General features: G+C 38.4%; 1 protein-coding gene across 1 annotated transcript in view; it reads right to left on the reverse strand.

Annotated features, from left to right (window-relative positions):
* The window catches only part of LOC136862731 (LIM homeobox transcription factor 1-beta), a 263,477-nt gene that overhangs the window by 118,422 nt on the left and 121,358 nt on the right, over positions 1 to 23,697 (reverse strand). Inside the window, exon 3 of the mRNA XM_067138957.2 lies at positions 6,125 to 6,321. Coding sequence (XP_066995058.1) covers positions 6,125 to 6,321 — 197 coding nt within the window. The remainder of the gene's footprint in view (positions 1 to 6,124; positions 6,322 to 23,697) is intronic.

A 23,697-nucleotide genomic window follows, 5' to 3' on the forward strand; every position in this document is an offset into this window, starting at 1 on the left:
AAAAGGACCGAGCTCGATAGCTGCAGTCGCTTAAGTGCGGCCAGTAACCAGTAATCGGGAGATAGTGGGTTCGAAGCCGACTGTCGGCAGCCCTGAATATGGTTTTCCGTGGTTTCCCATTTTCACACCAGAAAAATGCTGGGGCTGTACCTTATTTAAGGCCACGGCCGCTTCATTCCCATTCCTAGGCCTTTTCTATCCTATCGTCGCCATAAGACCTATCTGTGTCGGTGCGACGTAAAGCAAATAGCAAAAAAAAAAAAAAGATTCAAAAAGTCCGGTCCTGCAACAATCGAGCAAACACGACGGCACAAGCATTGCTAAAATTAGATGGTAGCTTTATAGTGGCAGCAACAATACAAGCAGTGACAATTAACATTTTATTAGTGCTGACTCAGCTAATGGATCCATCCAGGGTGTTGATACACGTTGTATGAGTGTAAAGAATAGGGGAATGAGTGGACGATTCAAGAGTGTTTTAAATATGTTCCATGTCTCACGTGTTTGGGTTACAACATGCATTATTATTAAAAAACGCAAAGTATACATATAGTGTTCTAGAGTTGAGGTTATACAGGACAATGATTAATATAATATGATAAGATGTTGTATCTTGCGACTTGGGTAAGGTAGATTTTGATGTAAATACGCTGACGAACGGAGTTAAGGCTCCCGAAACATGTACGTATAAATTATTCAAATATTAATAATATATTGACGGGGCGGACCAAGCAATCACCCGTTGTACATTATTGTTATTGCGAGTCAATACGGACCAATAAGGACCGATATGGTCAAGTTTGTCGAATTTGAAAGTGTGAAGCCATGGAAAGCTATCTTAAACTGATTATTCAGAAGCGTTAAGAATGCTAGCAGATACTAATTGGTGAGAACTGCAGCAGCAGGGTACTTATAAAGAGGAGATAAAGGCCAAGCTGAACAAGGATACGATAACCGAACTAATATGAGCTGGTTTATCTAAGAGGGTGAATGGATGATAAGAGATTAATGACGTCAGGTGTAGAAGCTGCAGGAAGCTAAGGGAGACAATAATAAACCTGCCTTTAATCGTAGGTGCTATTCTATAACATCATCAACCCTTTGTATAGTCATATATTTCAGCAGGTATTCCTCAGCCAGGATGGCCACTTCTTCTGCTCATTCTTCTTGTTCGTCAGACAGCGAATACTGCAATCACTACATCAATGTTACTTTTGAATCTGAATGAATCCGCTGTTTATTGAGGATGAAGCGTTATTTACGGATATGCACAGTGTCTTAAAGCGCTAGAACGGCGTTCACCGGGCGAGTTGGCGGTGCGGTTAGGAGCGCGCGGTTGTGAGCATGCATCCGGGAAATAGTGGGTTCGAACCCCACTGTCGGCAGCACTGAAGATAGTTTTCCGTGGTTTCCCATTTTCACGGAAGGCAAATGCTGGGGCTGTACCGTAATTACGGCCACGGCCACTTCCTTCCCACTCCTAGCCCTTTCCTATCCCATCGTCGTCATAAGACCTATCTGTGTCGGTGTGACGCAAGGCAAATAGCAGAAAAAAGTAGGCCTAATTAAAAATAGGTTAAAGTTTCCAACAGATTGAAACTTATCAGCGTCTCCAGTGCAGCAGTTGCTTATAGTGTTTACAAGGAGAGATCAGACCCTGCGTCCAATCGATCTCAACGAGCTTAATGTACCTGTTGGGGGACACTCAATAGTAACTCATGTATAAGTGTTTAGGTCAATACGCTTTCGTTTTCGAAAAGATTGAGGACAAATGACATGACTCAGGATCCGCTTCGGACCAAGTGGAGATGATAGAACACTAAAAGGCCAACACATTTTACTTAAACATGTCAGGTCCGCAACCTAATAGTTTCCGAATAATTGATTAATACCCCGATTACAATGCAACGCGTATATACTTGGAGAGTTGCAACGCGGTCAAGCGTAGCGATGACTCAGTGGTCCCCGTACTTGTACGCGAACCGAGACGACGTGAGTTCGAGTCCCGCCGTAGCTTTGCTCTTTAATACAAATTAAATTATTTGAGAAAACGTGAAGGTAAAAATGCGAATCAAAATATTAGACAAACTGAAGTAAACATTACTTTCTACCTCAAATTTATATATACAGAGACAGAGATACAGCAGTAACTGTGAGAACGTTTAGGCCTATATTAATTTCAGGTAGAAAATAAAGTGGTGTAGTGCGTAGTGTGATTAGCTGCCACTCCCGGTGGCCCGGGCTCGATTTACGGTTCTGCCACGAAATTTGAAAAGTGGTACGAGGGCTGGAACGGGGTCGTCTCAGCCTCGGGAGGTCAACTCAGTAGAGGTGGGTTCGATTCCCACCTCAGCCATCCTTGAAGTGGTTTTCCTTGGTTTCCCACTTCTCCTCCAGGCGAATGCCGGGATGGTACCTAACTTAAGGCCACGGCCGCTTCCTTGCCTATCCCTTCCAATCTTCCCATCCCCCGCCAGGCCCCTGTCCAGCATAGCAGGTGAGGCCGCCTGGGCGAGGTACTGGTCATCCTCCCCAATTGTATCCCTCGACCCAGAGTCTGAAGCTCCAAGACACTGCCCTTGAGGCGGTAGAGGTGGGATCCCTCACTGAGTCCGAGGGAAAAACCAACTCTGGAGGGTAAGCAGATAAAGGAGAAGAAGGAAAGTGTTGCAATTTGCGTAATATTTTTGTTCCCATTTTTATCTTAACATTTCCTCAAATATTAATTTATTTTGTACAAGAATTATATATTATAGCTGCGACGAGACTCTAACTGACGTCTACAAGATTCGCAGACAAGCACGGTGACTACTAAGCCACCACTCCATTTTGACTATGATGTAACTCGCAAGTATATATGAGTTGCATTGGAACCGGGGATTCATCAACTTTTCGGAAATTGTCAGGCTGCGGACTTGACATTTTTAGGTAAAATTTGTTCGCCTTTTAGTGTTCTTTCACCTCTACTTTGTCCGAAGCGGATCCTGTGTCATGATATTTGATCTAATATTTTTCGAAAACGAAAGCGTATTGACCTAAACCCTTATACATGAGTTACTGTTGAGGGTTTCCCTACAGGCACATTAACGCTCGTTGAAATCGGTTTACAGCAGGATCTGGTCTCTCTTTGTTAGATATTATGCTTGAGACACTTTTCATGTAATTGTAGGCGACTATGTTCACGAGTGCAAGATAAGAGTGCATAGGATCCCGCAAAGAATTCCTGCGGCCATTGCAGCATTAACAAGGCATAACATTATTTTCCCAGCAATAAAGGAATGCCCGAAAATCATTCAAGACATATCAATTAGGCCTACCACACTTTCCCGGTGATGTGGGAGCCTTAGATTGCACTCATATAAGAACAGGCTTTATCGAATGTTGTGATATAACAGTCCGTTCCTTCATCTTTTAAGCACATTCGCATACTTTCAAATTAAAACTATAACAGCATTTATCTCGCATTCATTACAATAACGCTTTTGTTGCTTTTTTTTGCGATTTGCTTTACGTCGCACCGACACAGATAAGTCTTATGTCAACGATGGGATAGGAAAGGCTTAGGAATGTAAAGGAAGCGGCCGTGGCCTTCAGTAAGGTACAGCCCCAGCATTTGCCTGGTGTGAAAATGGGAAACAACGGAAAACCATCTTCAGGGCTGCCGACAGTGGGGTTCGAACCCACTATCTCCCGGATGCAAGCTCACAGCTGCGCGCCCCTAACCGCGTGGCCAACTCGCCCGCTTTTCTTGCCCTTTACGTGACATGTTTACGTCTTTGCAGTCCCCGCTAATCATAACCCATAATAATATCAACCATGTGCGACGACGTACTCTTTGAACACACTGCTAGGAGCGCTTTATGTAAAGATGCAAAAGGCGCTCACTGCCAAACGTGTTCAGAAATCTCACAGAAATGTCTTAATTTGTCTTAAACAATTGTTTCGTAACAAATGTGGGAAATGTGTTCGTGAAACAGGTGTTAAATTAATAACAATTATTAGTTAACATTTGTTAAGTAAAGTTTAACACAGAGTTGAAGAAACCGGTCCTAAATATAACGCACCTAAAGACCTGCACTACGCAGACACTCAAATATTAAGCTTTACTTTTGAAATCCATGTTAAAGTACCACTACTACTACTACTACTACTAATAATAATAATAATAATAACTTAATGTTCCGGTGCTTTCTCCCTATATTGAATGCAGAATAGAAGAGTACTAATTCAAAATGACGTATTTTCTCCATAACAATGATATCCTCACTGTTTATTGATTCTGGAGAATTCATGGCTAGGGAGGAAAGGGGCAGGATAGCGATTTCGTTCCATTCTCCTCATTATGAAAATATTTCCACATTAATGTCACACTCCTATAGCTAACTGATGTAGTTATGGACTTATATCGCTTCTTCACATTGATCGCTCATATTCATAAAACGAAAGTGGTTTATGTTGACATAATACTTACAAGGAAGGGAGATTTTTCGCCGATTTATTCCAAAGAATATATACGGCATACAGGGATGCTGCACTAGAAATCGAAAAGAAATACCCAGAGAGAAGTACGTGTAAAGGTGGGGAAAACCAAAGCTTGTAAACGTAAACGGAAAGCGTACCAAATATTGCAGTAGACAAATAATGATGTAGATAGGGAATTATACGTAGATGAATGAAGTATAGTGAAACATTAACTGTAGAGTCTAAGGAGAAATCCTTCGAAGATTTTTGAAATAACGTGGAAAGGGTAGGTCAAGTGGCAGCGAAAACTTTCTGAAATGTTATAAGGAAACTTGGAAAGGGAAGCAAAATGGAAATGGTGTGGGTAAATCAGGCGAACTCACTGTAGATCCTACTGAATCACTTGACAGATGGGAGGAATATTTTCTCAGCCTAAAATGAAATCTTTATATTGAAGTAACGAACAACCGAGTTCAATGGGAGAAAACCAATGATGGCACTGACATTACCCTCGAGGGAGCGAGAAGAAGTTCCTTGTCATTACAGTTGACTATCTGTTTGTTTGTTTCGATAACACAAGACAACAAAATTTTTGGAAACTCGATATTTAAGATCAAGGACAACTATGCTATAGATATTATTAATATTATTATTATTATTTATTATTATTATTTATTATTATTATTATTATTATTATTATTATTATTATTATTATTATTATTATTATTATTATTATTATTATTATTATTATTATTATTATTTGACTGGTATGTATTAACATTCGCAATTTCAAGGGGGCCAAAACACGAAATTTCACATTTGTCCGTTAATATTAACTGTGCCGTAAAACAGTTCAAAACAATATTTTGGAAAAAAAATATTTGTGTTTCATACATTTTTACCATACGAGGTATAGTAAGAGATATATTCGGGAGTATTACATTTTTCATAAACTTTAAAATATCTCCGGAAATATTTGTTTCATGTTAAACGTGTTCATCATAAATACGACTAGGCCTATATAGAAAATCCAATTTTCAATCTTTTATGCCTGACATATTTCTATTATCGAGCTAGAATAACTGCGTGTGTTAACGCGCTACGGCTATGGAGCCAAGCTCTGCATTCGGGAGCCGACTAGGTTCGAAACCGCCGGCTGTCCTGAGAATGGTTTGCTCCCATTTTCCCGTCCAGGGCGACCGGCCGTAAAAACATGCCATAAAATGTTGATCTCACCTCATCCCCGAATTCCTAGCTGGAAACGGGTCTAAGGGGGTAGACATACATACGAGCTACAATAACGGAAATATTCAAGAATTTTGGTTCATCAAAGGCGAGCATCGCTGACGTGGAAGTATTGTTTAGTCGCCATGGTAACGAATTAAATGGAGATGGTGGTAGTTGCTGCTCAAAGGCACGTGGTCATTAGTCCCTATTGATGAGGAAGGTAAAGGTGAAGACTACTAAAATGAGGGAAAAATCGTGAAGGAGCGGTCGCTCGAAGAAGGAGAGGGGAGGAGGCGTGTTAAAAGCCTAGGCCTCGAATGCCCTAACGTTGCCGAGCCACTCAACTCCGGTGGATGATATTACTGCTGTAATTAGAAAAGCTAACCCGTCAAGGATGGGTACACAACAACAAGAGGTATGTGACGTGCTTCCTTACCTGCACTATTCTGACGCTCAGCCCCGTCTCTTTGGCCAGTGCCTCTCGAACTTTCCGGCAGGGTTTCGGACTGATCTCGAAGGAGGCTTTGAAGGCGCGGCGCTGTTGAGTGGTGAGGATGGTACGTGGCCTCTTGGGACCCCGCCGGCCGTCCTGAGTTCTGGCGGCCGGCACCAGCTCGTCACACGAAAACTCTCCTGCACAACAAACACGAACCAAATGTAGTTTTTCATATAAAGCACAGATTTACTCTATAGGTACTTTATCCCTTTTGATCAAAACAATCTAATAATTTAATTCAAAGTGCACTAATGGGACAAATTTTAGTTGCATTATAAAATTAAATCGAGATTGATCGAGAAGAATTTTACATTTATTCTTTCTCTGATAATCCAGCTTCCAACGAAGAATGAAAATGTAATTAGAGCTTCGATTTCCGAGTAATTAGGTGTTTCTTTCAAGCCATCACTCGAAGGCAGGTTGGGTCCTCAAACAGCACCGCCGATGGAAACGACAAAAAGTGATAAAATAAGTGTTACAAAAATGTTGCAAACTTTGGGTTGGTAAGACTGGAGTAAGGAGACGAGCTGCTCGACGGAATGTTCCGGACTGTCAGCGGGGAAATTGTGTGGATTGGTAGACAAATATTCTTGAGTGGAGCTGTCGAAGGTAAGAAAGATCATAATATGAAAATATGGTTGGAATTCAAGGGGACAAATTGAGGTAAGTATTCATTTACATAAATAAAGGAAAGTAATCTCGTGTCCTCATCCCGAGGTGGTGCAGCTCTTTTCAGGCACACCCCCCAGGTAGAGGTGAGCTGCAATTTACATGAATTACGGAATGGAATAATGTGACACGGAAAATATTCGGTAAATTTCGAAGTTTTTTGAAATCATTTAAGGAAAGACTAGGCAAACAATCGTTGGGAATCTGCCACCTGGGCGACAGTCCTAAATAAAGATTGACTGATTATTGTTTTAGGCTATTTGTCTGATGGTGGCACTAAAATGAGGCGTACAAAGCCACTTGACGAGTGAGGTAGTTTGTCATTGGGTTCTTCACTCAGCCAGAAAGTGCTACTGCAGAATCTTCTTCTTCTTTTCCTACCGCATTTCCCACGCATGTGGGGTCGCGGGTGCGAACTGCGTCGCACATGTGGATTTGGCCCTGGTTTACGGCCGGGTGCCCTTCCTGACGCCAACCCTATATAGAGGAATGTAATCACTCCTGCGTGTTTCTGTGGTGGTTGGTAGTATGCTTATGTTGTCTGAATACGAAGAGGAGTGTGTTGGGACGTACAGGAGCACTCAGTTCCCGAGCCAGAAGAATTAATCAGGAGCTATTAAAATCCCCGACCCGGCCGGGAATCGACCCAGGACCCTCTGAACCGAAGGGCAGTACGCTGACCATTCAACCAATGGGTCGGACAAAGTCCTGGGGCAGAATGACTGACCTTAAATGTAGCGCCTTTCACGGTATTCAGGCGCACCAGTGGCTAGCATGCCATTGTTCAGCATCACTCATATCTCTACTGTCATAGCTACGAATGTTGTAAAGACTTCACTGGAAGCTACACGTTTTTTCCTGTGTCCTGTGCTACGAAAGGCATGGAAAGTAGCCGGGCTGAGTAGTTCAGATGGTAGAGCGCTGGTCTTCCGAACTCAGGTTGGCGGGTTCGATTCCGGCTCAGCTCGGTGGTACTTTAGGTACTCAAATACGTCTGCCTCGTTTCGATATATTATCCAGCACGTAAAAGAATTCCCGTGGGACAAAATTCTGGCAGTTGGGGATCGCTGAAACCTTAAAATATATCAGTAGGTTGTAAATATTATTATTATTATTATTATTATTATTATTATTATTATTATTATTATTATTATTCCATCACCCTTTTCCATGGAGCACCTCAGTTGGACAGTGGATTACTGACCTCCATTTCACCCTCTCCTTATCCTCATCCGCTTTGCCGCTTCATATAGGGCAGGTAAGTGCCGAGGTTACGGATAGTGGAAGCCTTTACCTTTCACCCCTTCAAAGGCCTTCATGGCCTGTACGGAGATGACTTTGCTTTTTTATGTACAATGAGTCAATCGCGGGGTGATTTTTAGCCGATTTCTTTTGCCTGGTAGGAGTGAGGATTCGACAGTTTCTTACTTTGTATTATTATTCTTTCTTGCAAGTGGCTTTACGTCGCACCGACAGAGGTAGGTGTCATGGCGACGATGGGATAGTAAAGGCCTAGGAGTTGGAAGGAAGCAGCCGTGGCCTTAATTAAAGTACAGCCCCAGCATTTGCCTGGTGTGAAAATAGGAAACTATGGAAAACCATCTTCAGGGCTGCCGATAGTAGGATTCGAACCCACTATCTCCCGGATGCAAGCTCACAGCCGCGCGCCCCTGACCGCACGGTCAGCTTACCCGGTACAGTTTGTTATTAGTGTGTATTTTCTCTTAACGAGTATTCAAGAACATTTGTCTACATATCTTTGTAACTTCCTTTCCAGTAGCGTTAGAGCTATGTGGCTAAGTGCGATTGAGAGAAAATCATATTTTGCTGTCTTGTGCAACAAGTAGTCTGAACAACGATTTCTGGATAATCACACAACTAATAAGTTAAGTTCTTTAGCGTAACTCTGTCCGCGATATTTATGCCTGCTGTATTTAGTATCTTATCATGCATGATTTAAAATATAATTGTCCATGTTTCAGATTGTTTCAATACGTTGAAAATGAGTGCTAGAGATGATCAAATCTTATAATTTTTTCGACAAACGTGATATTGAGTTGTTGTTTTCTTGTTACGATGAAAGACAAAGCTGCTTTATAATTAGTACCATCTGAGTATTCTTGCCAGAAAACTAACTGGGATCGTCTTTAACGTGCCCTTTATTTTAGTAAATTTGGTTTTGGTATTTCATCCACGAGTGAAACTCGTAAACTCAAGATTTAAAAAATTAGCAACTTAACAGTACGTGCTGGCAAAACCAAGCACTCATTCCAATAGTGCAATAATTTCACACTTTAAACTGAACAATTCAATAGTTTTAAACAAAGATCGGTGGATGCAGAATGGGTCTCGGCCCACAAGTGGCCACGGCTCTACCGTGGCCCTACGCCTCTGCATTCGGGTGACGGGACAGGGCTGGACCACACGGCTGGCCCCAACCGTCGGCTGTCCTGAGAATGGTTTTCCGTGGTTTTCCATTCTCCTGCACTAAGACGAATGCCGGGACAGTTCTTAGTATAAGCCACGGCCTCAACTCCCTCACCTTCTCTGTGCATCTCCTTCAACTGTAACGGCGTACTGTCAAGGAGGCCCGCCTCCCCCTTCAGGGAAGGAATGAAAACATTTTAGTAGTAGTTTAAAAGTGTAAACCATTCTTGGGAGAGGAGTTCGTTAGAGAGGGTTTTTTGAAGTCGCTGATAATCTTTTTGAAGTATTTAAAACTAAATAAGAAATCAAGTCTGCTATCCAAGGTCTTTAACTATCCAGAAATATGGCCGTGCGGTAAACGGAGAAAGTGAGTATGTGAGCAGCTTTTGAAAGATGTGTTCAGTTGCATTGCTTTCTCACTCAAGTTGGATGAACTGACTTACGTCAGTGACACAGCTCATTTGTTAGTCTTTATCTGAATGGTTTCTGAAGATTTCAACGTCAAAGAAGAATTCCTTGAGATGATGTTATTGAAAAAACAGAACAGATGATAAAATATTTAATTATTTCTATTGTTTTGTCAGAAAGCTTAATATAACATATAATCTTGTTGTCATCACTACTACTGAAGCAAAAGCTGTCTGTCGATAGGATGACGATTTCCCTGATTTTCTTGCTCGCCACTCTATAATTTACCAACAAATTCCGACGAGCAGGAGACTCAATAAAAAAATTGTCATGGACATTGCATTTAAAATAGTAAATACGGTTCGTGGAAAATTACGACAACTTTTCACTTTCCTCCTCGAGGAAGGCACACCCGATCTCATTTTACACTCACATGTCAGGTGGTTCAACAAGTACAGAATTTAGGCAAAGTGTCGAAGTTTAAAAAGTGAAATAAGTTTATTTTCAAAGGATAGGGAGATTAGTACGAACAACACTAAAATGGGGAATGGTTTTGTTACCCCGATTTCGTCGCGGATTTTACTAGCAAAATGAGTGAAATGAGCTACAAGGTAGAAGCAAATACATTGTTGAGAAGATGAGCGCAGTGTAACTCTACAAAAATAACTCGCAGTTAATGATGACTACCCTGGAAAATACTAATTTGAATAATTCATCTAACATACAATATAAATTCTAGCAGTATCCGGAATTTAATTTTCAGATACAGAAGTATGTCATCGAAGCAGATTCTGTTATTAAAGAGTTCGATAAACGCTTCTGCGATTTCCAAAAAGTATAGTATCTAACAGTTGTCGGCTGCGTATCACGTCAATTCTCTTTTTTTTACCTTCTCCTGTCGAATAGCATCGAGAGGTATCCTCAAGGCTTTACGTCTCCATCCGACGGACAAATAACCATCACCAGCGTTATATGCCCTCACTCCATATGAGTACTGCGAATAGGATTGGAATTTAATGAAGGATCTTCGGGGTACACAATCTAGTAATTACAAATTGTAAACCACCAACTACCTCACCCTGCCAAGCTGAATGGCTCAGACGGTTGAGACGCTGGCCTTCTGTCACAAACTTTGCAGGTTCACCTCACCTCATACACGACACTGTAGAGAAACGGGACAAAGGTTCAACCTGCCAAGATCGATTTTTTTATAACAGGATGCCCTTCCTGGAGTCCGTCTTAATAGGAAAGGTAATAATATGAAATAAATGACATGATATATGATAGTAGGAAGGGAGAGGGTAAAACCCGGTAGTGGCGCATAGCCTTCTCCTATCGAATAGCATCGAGAGGTCTGCTCAGTTTTTTACCATCCGACGGGTAAATAACCATCAACTATCCTCCGCCTCCTAAAACGCATCTCTCCTTAGTCGAGCACCTGTGCCAGAGTTGACTCCGTTTCAGGCCTTGTAGCACTTTTCAAATTTCGTAACAGAGTAGCGAATGAAACACGTTGTACATACTTTATATGTAGTTCTACAATAGTGGGACTGAGCATGTGCCGTACTAAGGTCATACTGTTTTATCATGCAGCGATCACGTCGACATGGTTATGCGTGTTTTTTCTGCATGTTGTTTTACGTCGCACCGACACAGAAATGTCTTATGGCGACGATGGGACTGGAAGGAGCTAGGAGTGGGAAAGAAGCGGCTGTGGAATTGATTAGATACAGCCCCAGCATTTGCATTAGACTTGTTCTTTAACAAAGTCGCTCTCTAGTAACACAAGCCTTTATAGATACTATAACTGAGAATATTTTCGATAGGTGTGAGGAGGCAAAGGGAATGCATTAAGAAATTTTTAATGTTAAAGGAATATTTATTGTGTAATTATTTACAAAATTAAACACACTACTACCGGTTATACTACAGTCTTTTTATGCTGCCGACAAGTTAGCTGTACCCCTTATCACCTTACTGTGAAGAGGTAGCACGTTTCCAAAATTGTAATCCCCCCTGCAACATTCAAATTACACAAAATATTTCTTGTTTATGGAATTAAGTTTCCAAAATATATTATATTATGCATGTTATGCTTCATAAAGGGGTTAATGCAGTTCTTACCTTGTTGTCATTTATGTGTTTAGTTCCATTCTGAATTATTATCAAGTACTGTAAAGGAGGGAAAAAGTTCACCTACACACCGTGCACAGTTTACAATCTTCGGATTAGGTCCATCCTAATCATCCGAACCATTTTAGCTCGATGCTTGTAATGACGTCGATAGGGTCTGCATGAAGTTACATCGACTGACATCTTACTATAGGATGTCCCAAAAAGCATCTACGAAAGTAGCAGCGTGCGTAGATAACATTCCTGGTGGTAAACATTGAATAAGATGTTTTGGCATCTGATATAAAGTTATATGTTTACTTTTTTCAAGTTGCTTATCGTCGCACTGACACTCTATGTTTATAGAACATCTTAATAGCCTCACTTACTTGAGTGAGGTTTTGCGTATTAGTTACACGGGTAGGCGAACAGTATGCACATTCACAGTTTTGTTTGTTATCAAGACGATTGTCTGTAACAGTGTAGCGTTTTTCTTCTTCTGTTCCACGGTGTATGGTGTGGAAGCACACACTATTGCTCACGTGGACTATCCTTATTTATAGTCTTGTAACAATATTCGTTAGTGGATGGTAAGTGACATCACTCATATGAACAAAGAGACAATAGCTGTTGTGATAACAGGAATATTTTCAGAGTTTTCAAATTCTAAATGAATATCGACAGGAGATCCTTTTATATATTCTTCATGATAAGACCAATCTATAACTACAATCGGTGCTTTATTTTTAAATTATTCAGGCGAAAACGGCGGAGGATCTTCTTTCTGATAACACGATGATTGAAATGTACAAAACATGTCATAGAGCGACCCAAATTTAGTTTTCTCAAAATTAATGTCCATGTTTTCGTAGAGACACGTAATTCCATTGAGACATAGTCTAATATTTCTTAATTTACAGTGATCAAACTGTGAGCTATCTTTTTCATGGTTGAATTTACGTTGGGTTTGAAATCCACAAATAATATAAAAAGCCTTTTCAGTAACGTTTTAATAACCCAGCTATGCTTGTTTGTAGGTGGTAACACAGGATACTCATGAAGCTCCCAACTTCGAAAATGTATAGGTAGTGGTGTATCACTTTCTACAATCTTGAAAAATCGAATTTTTCTCGATCACATAATGCTGCATGTGGAATCTTCCGCAATATACGATGAAGAGTAATTTTCGAGTCTACTGGTGTTTCTGCTGCTTTAAGAGAATAGTACTAACTTCGATCATGGATCAGAATTAGCTCTTGTTTTGCGTTGATTATAATACGTTTAAAATCATCAGCAAAGCCGAGAATATGTTTCAATCAATCAATCAATTAATCAATCAATCAATCAATCAATCAATCAATCAATCAATCAATCAATTAATCAATCAATCAATCAATCAATCAATCAATTTATCAATCAATCAATCAAATCAGTCGATACTGATCTGCATTTAAGGCAGTCACCCAGATGGCAGATTTCCCTTCTGTAGTTTTCCTAGTCTTTTCTTGAATGACTATCAGTTGCCCGCGACTTCTCTCGCGTGGATTCCATAATTTGTTAAAAGTAATCGTTCCTCAGTACTGCACTAAGACATTATCTGAAAAATTAATAAAGTATAAAAACTCACCGAAAAATTGAGTTTCATTTATCTAAGAATCTCTTTGTAAACCACGTTTGTGGTGTTGTCTTTTGGGGTTGAGATGACCATGTGACATAGAACCCTACATGTGAGAAACGGTCGTAAAGGAACAAACAAAATTACATGTTTATTTATTTTTAAAAGTGATTCCAAATACCTATTTCCATGTCTGTAACATCTTCCGTTTTTGAGATATGAGTATCCCCATAAAAAATAATTCAACCCCTTTATCTGTCCTTCCCCCTGCCCCCCCCAACCCCACCCCACCTAAGTAGATTTTCCGAAAACAAAAAGTACATTTCTTTATTTTTAAAGGAGATTCAAAATACCAATTTTCATGTCTGTAACATGTTACGTTTTTTACTTATACTGTAAATATACCGGTACTCATTTTAAAAATTCACCTGCTTTTTCAGTTCTTTTAACCCCCTTAAGTGGATATTCCGAAATCAAAAAGTACTTGTTTCTTTATTTTTAAAGGAGATTCCAAAAGCCGTTTTCACGTCCGTAACATCCTCAGTTTTTGAGATATAAGTATCTTCATAAAAGTAACTCAACTTCTTCATTTCTTTCCAACCCTCTCAACCTTAAGTAGACTTTCCGAAAAGAATAAATATGCGTTTCTTTGCTTTTAAAGAAAATTCAAAATATCATTTTTCACTTCTGTAACATCTTCAGTTTCTGAGATATAAGTATCCTCATAAACAGATTTCAACTCCTTTATTTTTCACTTCCCCCCCCTCCCATAAGTCGATTTTCCGAAAACAAAAAAATACATGTCTCCTTATTTTAAAAGGAGATTCGGAATACCCATTTTAACGTCTGTAACATCTTTAGTTTTTTAAGACATAAGCATCATACAAAGAATTCAAATAATTTTACAATTATTTCATCCCCCTTAAGTAATTTTCTGAGAACAAAAGAATAAGTGTTTCTATATTTTTAAAGGAGATTCCAAATAACAATTTCATGTCTGTAAGATCTTTAGTTTCTCAGATATAAGTACACTCATACAAAGAAAACAACTAATTTTTAATTTTATTCACCGCCCTTAAGTTGATTTTCCGAAAACAAAATAATATGTTTTTTTTACCTTGAAAGAAGATTCCAAATACAAATATTCTTGTCTGTAACATCTTCAGTTTTTGCGATATAAGTATCCTCATAAAAAGAAAACAACACCTTTTTCACCTACCACCCCCAATTAAGTTGATTCCCGCTCCCCCTCAAAAAATTGTGTTTTTAAAAGTAGATTCTAAATATCAATTTTCAGGTCTGTAGCATTCATTTATTGATATATAAGTATCGCCATAAAAGGAATTCAATTCCATTTACTTCCCTTCACCCTTCCCCCTTAAGTGAATTTTCCGAAAACAAAATCATATTTTTCTTTACCTATAAAGGAGATTCCAAATATAAATTTTCACGTCAGTAAAATTTTTGGTTTTTTAAAGTTATAAGTATCTTCATAAAAATAATTCAACTAATTTTTCGATTATTTCACACCCCCTTACGTGTATTTTCCGAAAACGAAATAATGCATGCTTCTTTATGTTTAAAGGAGATTCCATATGCCAATTTTCATGTCTGCGACGTCTTTAGCTTTTGTGATATAAGTAACCCCATACATAGAATTCAACTAATTTATCAATTCCTTCACCCCCACCCCTTAAGTGGATTTTCCGAAAACAAAGAAATACGTTATGTCTTTGTTTTAAAGGTAACTCCAAATATCAATTTTCACCTGTATAACATCTTCAGTTTTTGAGATATCACTATCCTAATAAAAATAATGCAATCCCTTTTTCAGTCCTTTTACCCTATGGCTTTAATGTTTTTATAAACAAAAAATTTCTAAAACAGATTAAAAATACCAATTTTCACGTCTGTAACATGTTAAGTTTATGAAATGTTCTGTAGATATTCTCTTTTTAAAAATTCACCCCCTTTTTCAGTTCCCCATAAGTGGATTTCCCGAAAATAAATTATCTATGTTTCTTTACATTTACAGGGGATTCTATGTACCAGTTTTCAAGTCTGTAACACGTTAAGTGTCTGAGATATATTGTAGGCCTAGATATACATATTTTTTTAATACCACCCCGTTTGTCAATCCCGTTCACCCCCTATTCATTGGATTTTTCAAAAACAAAAAGTACTTGTTCTTTATTTCTAAAGAAGATTCGAAATACCAATTTTCATGTCTCCAACATCTTCTTTTTTTGAAATATAAGTATCCTCATTTAAGGTATTCAACAATTTTTTCACTTTTTCACTCCCTTAATGGGATTTTGCGAAAACAAAAAAGACGTGTTTCTTTATTTTTAAAGGAGATTCCAAATACCAAGTTTTACGTCCGTAAACTTTTAAGTTTTTGAGATATAGATATCCTCATTTAAAAATTCCTCCCCTCTTTTCACACCCTTAGCGAGGGAATACCCCACAATACTTCCTTAGTGAGTACCTACACACTAACATAAATGTTTCCTCAAAATTTCATTCGTGTCCAGTAGTTTTGGCTTGGCGATGATGAATCAATCTGTCAGTCAGTCAGTACATGTTATTATATATGTACTCGCGGCTTCGCTCAAGTGGATTTCATAATTTGATGAAAGTAATCGTTCCTCAGCAGTGTACTAAGACATTATCAGAAAATTCCTGAAGTATAAAAACTCACCCCAAAATTGAGTTTCATTTACCCCAGAAATTCTTTGTAAACCCTGTTTGTGGAATTACCTTTTGGAGCTAAGGCGACCATGTGACATGGAACTGTACATATGAGAAACAGTCTTCTCTCAAATCGAAAAAATAAATACATGTTTCTTTATTTTTAAAGGAGATTCCAAATTCCAAATACCTATTCCCACAACTTCAACATCTTCAATTTTTGAGATATACATAAGTATCCCCATAAAAAGAATTCAACCCCTTATTCAGTCCTTCCCCCACCCTCACCTCCATCTAAGTGTATTTTCCGAAAACAAAAATACATGTTTCTTTATATTTAAAGGAGATTACAAATACCAATTTTCACTTCTGTAACATCTTCAGTTTTATGATATAAGTATCCTCATAAAAATAATTCAACTATTTTTCACTTCTTTTCACCCCTTGTTAAGTGCCTTCTCCGAAACAAAAAGTACAGGTTCCTGCATTTTTAAAGGACTTTCCAAATACTTAGTTTCTTGTCTCCAACGTGTTAAGCTTTTGACATATAATGTGGATATACCGGTATACTCATTTTAAAAATTCGCCCGCTTTTCCAATTCCTTTCAGTCCCTTAACTGGATTTTCCAAAAACAAAAAAAATACGTGTTTCATTCTTAAAGGGGATTCCAAATATCAGTTTTCATGTCTGTACGCATTTAACCCATTCAGTTTTTGAGATAAATGTATACTCATAATTCAACTTCTTCTTCTCGAGTTCTTTCCACCCCTCCCCTGCCTTAACTGGACTTTCCGAAATAAAAAATACGTGTTTCTTTATTTTGAAAGGAAAATCAAAATACCAACTTTCACGTCTGTAACAGCTTCAGTTTTTAAGATAAAGTATCCTCATTAAAATATTTCAACTCCTTATTTACTTATTTTCAATCCCACACCCCTTACGTCGATTTTCCCAAAAAACATATGCTTGTTCCTTTATTTTTAAAGGAGATTCCAAATACTAATTTTCACGTCTGTATCATCTGCAGTTTTTGAGATATAAGTATCGTCATAAAAGTAATTCAACTCGTTTTTCACCCCCACCCCCTTTCCTACCCATTAAGTTGATTTCCCCTCCCCAAGAGTGCGTGTGTCTTTATTTATAAAAGATATTCCAAATACCAATTATCATATCTTTAACATTTTTACTTTTTGCGATATAAGTATCCTCAGACAAAGAATTCAACTAATTGTTCAATTCATTCACCCCTTTAAGTGATTTTCTGAAGACAAAAGAACACGTGTTTCTTTACTTTGAAGGAATATTCCAAATACAAATATTAATGCCTCTAACATCTACAGTTTTTGAGATATAAGTATCCTCATAAAAAGAATTAACTCCTACTTCACCCCAGCCCGTTAAGTTGATCCCACCTCCCTCCAAACAATGCGTGCCGTGTTTATTTATTCTTTTAAGCTGATTCCAAATACAAGTTTTTACGCGTGTAACCTTACGTTTTTGAGATATAAGATTCTCCATAAAAAGTTAAATTTTTCACTTCCTTTCACCCTCCCCCTTAAGTGAATTTTCCGAAAACCAAAAAACCTTGTTTATTTATTTATAAAGGAGCTTCCAAATGGCAATTATCATGACTGCATCATCTTCAGTTTTGAGATATATATATAGAAACATAAAAAGGAATTAAACTCCTTTTTCACAGTCCCCGTCCCGAAATTGACCCCCCAATAATGCGTGTTTCTTTATTTTTAAAAGGGATTCCAAACACTAATTTCCACGTGTGTAACATCTTTAGTTTTTGAGATATAAGTATCCTCACACAAAGAATTCAAATAAATTTTAATTATTTCACCCCCCTTAAGTGGATTTTCCAAAGACAAAAGATAACGAGTTTCTTTACTTTGAAAAAATTCCAAATACAAATTTTCATGTCTGTGACATCTTCAGTTCTTGAGATATAACTATCCTCATGAAAAGAATTCAAATCCTTTTTCACTCCATTCCCGCCCGTTAAGTGAGTTTCTTAATTTCTAAAGGAGATTCCAAATACCAATTTCCATGTCTGTAACCTTCTGTTGTGAGATATAAGTTTCCCCTGAAAAAGAATTCAATATATTTACTTCCTTTCACACTCCCCACTCAAGAGAATTTTCCAAAAAAAAACAGTACCCGTTTCTACAAAAGATCTTTCAAATACCAATTATCACGATTGCAACATCTTTAACTTTTAAGATATATGTATCCTCGTAAAAGGAATTCATCTCACTTTTCATCCCCCCCAACCGAGTTGATTCCCCCACTAAATGCGTGTTTCTTTATTTTTGATGTAGATTCCAAACACCAGTTTGCACGTTTGTAACATCTTTAGATTTTTGGAATATATATATTTATATATACATTCTCATACAAATAATTGAACTAACCTTTCAGTTCTTTCAGCCCCCCACCCACCCGTTAAGGATTTTTGCCAAAAACCATAGAATACGTGTTTCCTTATTTTTAAAGGAGATTCCAAATACCATTTTTCACATCTGCAACATGTTAAGTTTTTGAGATATACTGTGGATATGCTAATTTTAAAAATTCTCCCCCTTTTACAATTCCCCTTAAGTGGATTTTCTGAATTGAAATATTTATGTTTCTTTAATTTTACAGGAAATTCCAAATACCAGTTTTCAAATGTAATACGTTACGTGTCTGAGATAATTTGCAGATAGAGTCATTTTTAAAATTCGCCCCGTTTGTCACTCCTGTTAACCCCCTATTCATTGGATTATCCAGAAACACAAAAGTGCGTATGTCTTTACTTTCAAAGGAGATTCCAAATTTCAATTTTCATGTCTTTAACAACTTCAGTTTTTGAGATATGTCTCCTCATAAAAGGTGTTCAACATATTTTCCCCTTTTCCACCCCCCCTAATGGGATTTTACTAAAACAAAAAATTCGTATTTCTTTACATTTAAAGGAGATTCCAAATACCAACTTTTGCGTCTGTAAACTGTTAAGTTTTTGAGATATAGATCTCCTCATTTTAAAAATTTACCCCCCCTTTTTCACCCCCTTAGAGACAGAATATCCAAAAATGCTCCCTTAGCGAGCACCTACATGTTAATATATATGAATCACAAAATTTCATTTCTTTTTGTCCAGTAGTTTAGGCACGGCGATGATGAATCAGTCAGTGGGACAAGTTTTTATATATATATAGACTAGCGATTACCCGCTGCTTCGCTCGCGTGGATTTCATCATTTGATCAAAATAATCGTTCATCGCCATTGTTCTAAGACATCCCTTACACACCTTACATCGATTTTCCGAAAAAAAACAAATGCGTGTTTCTTCATTTTTAAAGGAGATTCCAAATACTAATTTTCACGTCTGTAACATCTTCAGTTTTTGATGTATAAGTATACTCAAAAAAGTAATTCAACTCCTCTATCACCCCCCTTCCTACCCGTTACGTTGATCACCCCCTCCCCAAAAGTGCGTGTTTCTTTATTTTTAAAGGTGATTCCAAATACCAATTTTCACGTCTTTAACATCTTTAGCTTTTGAGATATAAATATTCTCATACAAAGAATTCAACTAATTTTTCAATTCATTCACCCCCCTTAAGTGGATTTTCCGAAAACAAAAGAACACGTTTTTCTTTACTTTGAAAGAAGATTACAAATAAAAATATTCATGCATGTTACATCTTCAGTGTTTGAGATATAAGTATCCTCATAAAAAATTTCAACACATTTTTCACCCCATCCCGTTAAGTGAATTCTCCCTTTCAAAATATGCGTCTTTCTTCATTTTAAAAGGAGATTCCAAATGGAAATTTTCAAGCGTGAAACCTTAAGTCTTTGAGATCTAAGTTTCTCCACGAAAATAATTAAAATTTTCCACTTCCTTTCGTCCTCCTCCCCCCTTAAATGAACTTTCCTCAAACAAAAAATATTGTTTCTTTATTTATAAAGGAGCATCCAAATGCCAATTATCGTGACTGTAACACCTTCAGTTTTGAGATATATGTATCCTCATAAAAAGGAATTAAAGTCCTTTTTCCACCGCCAACGCCTCAAGTGATTTCCCCCACCCCCCTCCAAAGCGCGTTTCTTCATTTTTAAAGGAGATTCCAAATACTAATTTCCACGTGTGTAACATCTTTAGTTTTTGAGATATAAGTATCCTCACACAAAGAATTCAACTAATTTCTCAATTAATACACCCCCCTTAAGAGGATATTCCAAAGACAAAAGATTACGTGTTTCTTTACTTCGAAAGAAAATTCCAAATACAAATGTTCGTGCCTGTAACATCCTCAGTGTTTGAGATATAAGTATCCTCATAAAAAGAATTCCGCTCCTTTTTCACTCCAGTACCGCCCGGTTAATTTGGTTCCCCCCACCCAAAAATTGCGCCTTTCTTTATTTTTAAAGGAGATTCCAAATACCAATTTCCACTTCTGTAACATCCAGTTCTGAGATAAAAAGTTTCTCCAGAAAAAGAATTCAATTTTTTACTTCCTTTCACACTCCCCTCTCAAGTGAATTTTCCAAAAACAAACAGTACCCGTTTCTTTAAAAGAGCTTCCAAATACCAATTATCACGATTGTAACATCTTTAGTTTTTTGAGATATATGTATCCTTGTAAAAGAAATTCATCTCCGTTTTCATCTCCCCTACCAAGTTGATCCCCCCAAATGCGTGTTTCTTTATTTTTAAAGGATATTCCAAATACCAGTTTTAACGTCTGTAGTATCTTTAGAGATTTTGGTTTATATACATACATTATCACACAACAATTCATCAATTTTTTTTATTCTTTCACCCCTCCCCCCATTAAGGATATTTTTCGAAAACCAAAGGGTACGTCTTTCGTTATTTTTAATGGAGATTCAAAATACCAATTTTCACGTCTGCAACATGTTAAGATTTGAGATATAATGTAGATATGCTAATTTTAAAAATTCACCCAATTTTTCAGTTCCCCTTAATTGGATTTTCCGTTAAAATGTTTGTTTCTTTACTTTTACAGGAAATTCCAGTTTTCAAATCTGTAATATGTTACGTGTCTCATATAATTTGCAGATATCGTCTTTTAAAAATTCACCCCGTTTGTCACTCCTTTTCACCCCCTATTCATCGGATTATCCAAAAATACATAAACAGGTGTTTCTTTATTTTCAAAGGAGATTCCAAATTTCAATTTTCATGTATGTAACATCTTCAGTTTTTGAGATATAAGTCTCCTCATAAAAGGTGTTCAACACCTTTTCCCCCTTTTCCACCCCCCTTAATGGGATTTTCCGAAAACAAAAAATAAGTGTTGCTTTATTTTTAAAGGAGATTCCAAATACCAGTTTTACCTCTGTAATCTTTTATGTGTTTGAGATATAGATATCCTCATTTTAAAAATTCACCCCCCTTTTCACCCCCTTAGCGACAGAATAATAAAAAATCCTCCCTTAGCGAGTACCTACATATTAATATGAATGTATCTTCAAAATTTCATTTCTCTATGTCCAGTAGTTTTAGCTCGGCGATGATGAATCTGCCAGTCAGTCTGTCAGTCAGGACAAGTTCTTTTATATACACTGAAGAAAATGGAAATTGCAACACCCACAAGGAATGGTGCTACATAGCTGCAATTGAACTTGCAGTACGAGTGTTTGGTTGTGAGTCTATGATTACGTTTTTAGGGCCCTCTGACCGCAAGTTTGGACAACAATCAATACAGGATGTGCCCACCACAAGCTGCAATACATTGATGAATTCGTCGAGGTATGGAGTCAATAAGGCCCTGGATCGCTTCCTGAGGAATTGTGGCCCATGTTTGCTGCACTGCACGGGTCAGTTGTTACAGAGTTGTGGGTGGCTGAGGACGATTGGCCAGTTGTCGACCCATCATGCCCCACACATGCTCAATAGGACTAAGGTCCGGGGATCTGGCGGGCCATTCTAAGGTTGTGATGTCGTGGAGAGCTTCTCTGGAGATGCGTGCAGTAAGAACCCGGGCATTGTTCCCATTAGCAACGTTCGCCATCGGGACAACCACTGGATTGAGTACCCTATCAACGTACTGTCGAGCAGTCATAGTGCCCTCAACAAGAACTAATTGTGATCTCACATTAAAGCCAATATTTCCCAGACCATAATGCTTGGTGTTGGCCCTGTGTGCCTCTCGACAATAAGATCTGGGTTGCCCCTCTCCTAGGTACGTCGGCGCACACAATTTCGGCGATCACTGCGGGCAATACAGAAGCGCGATTCATCACTAAAGACGACCCTATGCCATTCGCCGACCCACGTCGATCTTTCTCGACACCAGGCCAGCCTTACACGTCGCTGTTGTGGGGTCAATGGAACACCTTCTGCAGGGACACGGGCTCGTACGCCAGCTGCACGCAGGCGATTACCAACTTTTTGTTGTGTAACATGGGGTGCCACTGCTGCTCGAATTTGGGCTGCTGTTGCATGGGGTTCCATCCGGGCTATCCTAATGATGCGGCGATCCTCTCTCACAGTTGTCCGTCGCGCTGGGCCTGTGCCAGGTCTACGAGTGTGGGTACCTTCATTTGACCACTGCTGCCATACACGTTGTACAGTAGATGCCTGTCAGACAACACGTGCAGCGACAGTCCTTAGCGATAATCCAGCCTCACACAGCCCAATTATCCGAGTCTTCTCAAACGGCGACAGTTGTTGATAGCGTGCTATTCTCTATCGTCGAGGCATGTTTGACGGGGAACACTTCACTGCACAGACTGCAAATCAACTACGCTACACCAGAGTCAGTATACTGGAGTTGATTCCTCAGCGACCAATCACGTGGGGAGACCTGTAGCAACAATCCAATGGGTCTGAAACTTTGATCGCTTACATACCTACATGGCATTGTTCTATATCTTGAAAATCAACACAAACGACCATTGCCTTCATGGTGTTGCAATTTCCATTTTCTTAAGTGTCTATAGACTAGCAATTACCCGCGGCTTCGCTCGCGTGGATTCCGTAATTTGATCAAAGTAATCGTTCCTCGGCATTCTACTAAGACATTATCAGAAAATTCCTGAAGTATAAAACTCACCCAAAAATTGAGTTTCATTTACCCCAGAAATTCTTTGTAAACCCTGTTTATGGTATTACCTTTCGGGGCTAAGACGACCATGCGACATAGAACTGTACATGTGAGAAACAGTTTTCTCTCCAGTCGAAAAAGTAAATACATGTTCTCCATTTTTAGAGGAGATTCCAAATACCTATTCCCACATCTGTAACATCTTCAGCTTTTGAGATACACATAAGTATCCCCATAAAAAGAATTCAAACCCTTGATCAGATCTTCCCCCACCCTCACTCCCATCTAAGCGCATTTTCCGAAAAATATGCATGTTTCTATATTTTTAAAGGAGATTCCAAATATCAATTTTCACGTCTGTAACATCTTCAGTTTTTAAGAATTAAGTATCCTCATAAAAAAAACAATTCAACTACTTTTCACTTATTTTCACCCCGTGTTAAGTGCCTTCTCCGAAAACAAAAAGGTACAGTTTCCTGTATTTTTAAAGGACTTTCCAAATACCAAGTTTCTTGTCTCTAA

The sequence above is a fragment of the Anabrus simplex genome, chromosome 2 (assembly GCF_040414725.1).
Source record: "Anabrus simplex isolate iqAnaSimp1 chromosome 2, ASM4041472v1, whole genome shotgun sequence".
In the NCBI taxonomy this organism is placed as follows: Eukaryota; Metazoa; Arthropoda; class Insecta; order Orthoptera; family Tettigoniidae; genus Anabrus; species Anabrus simplex.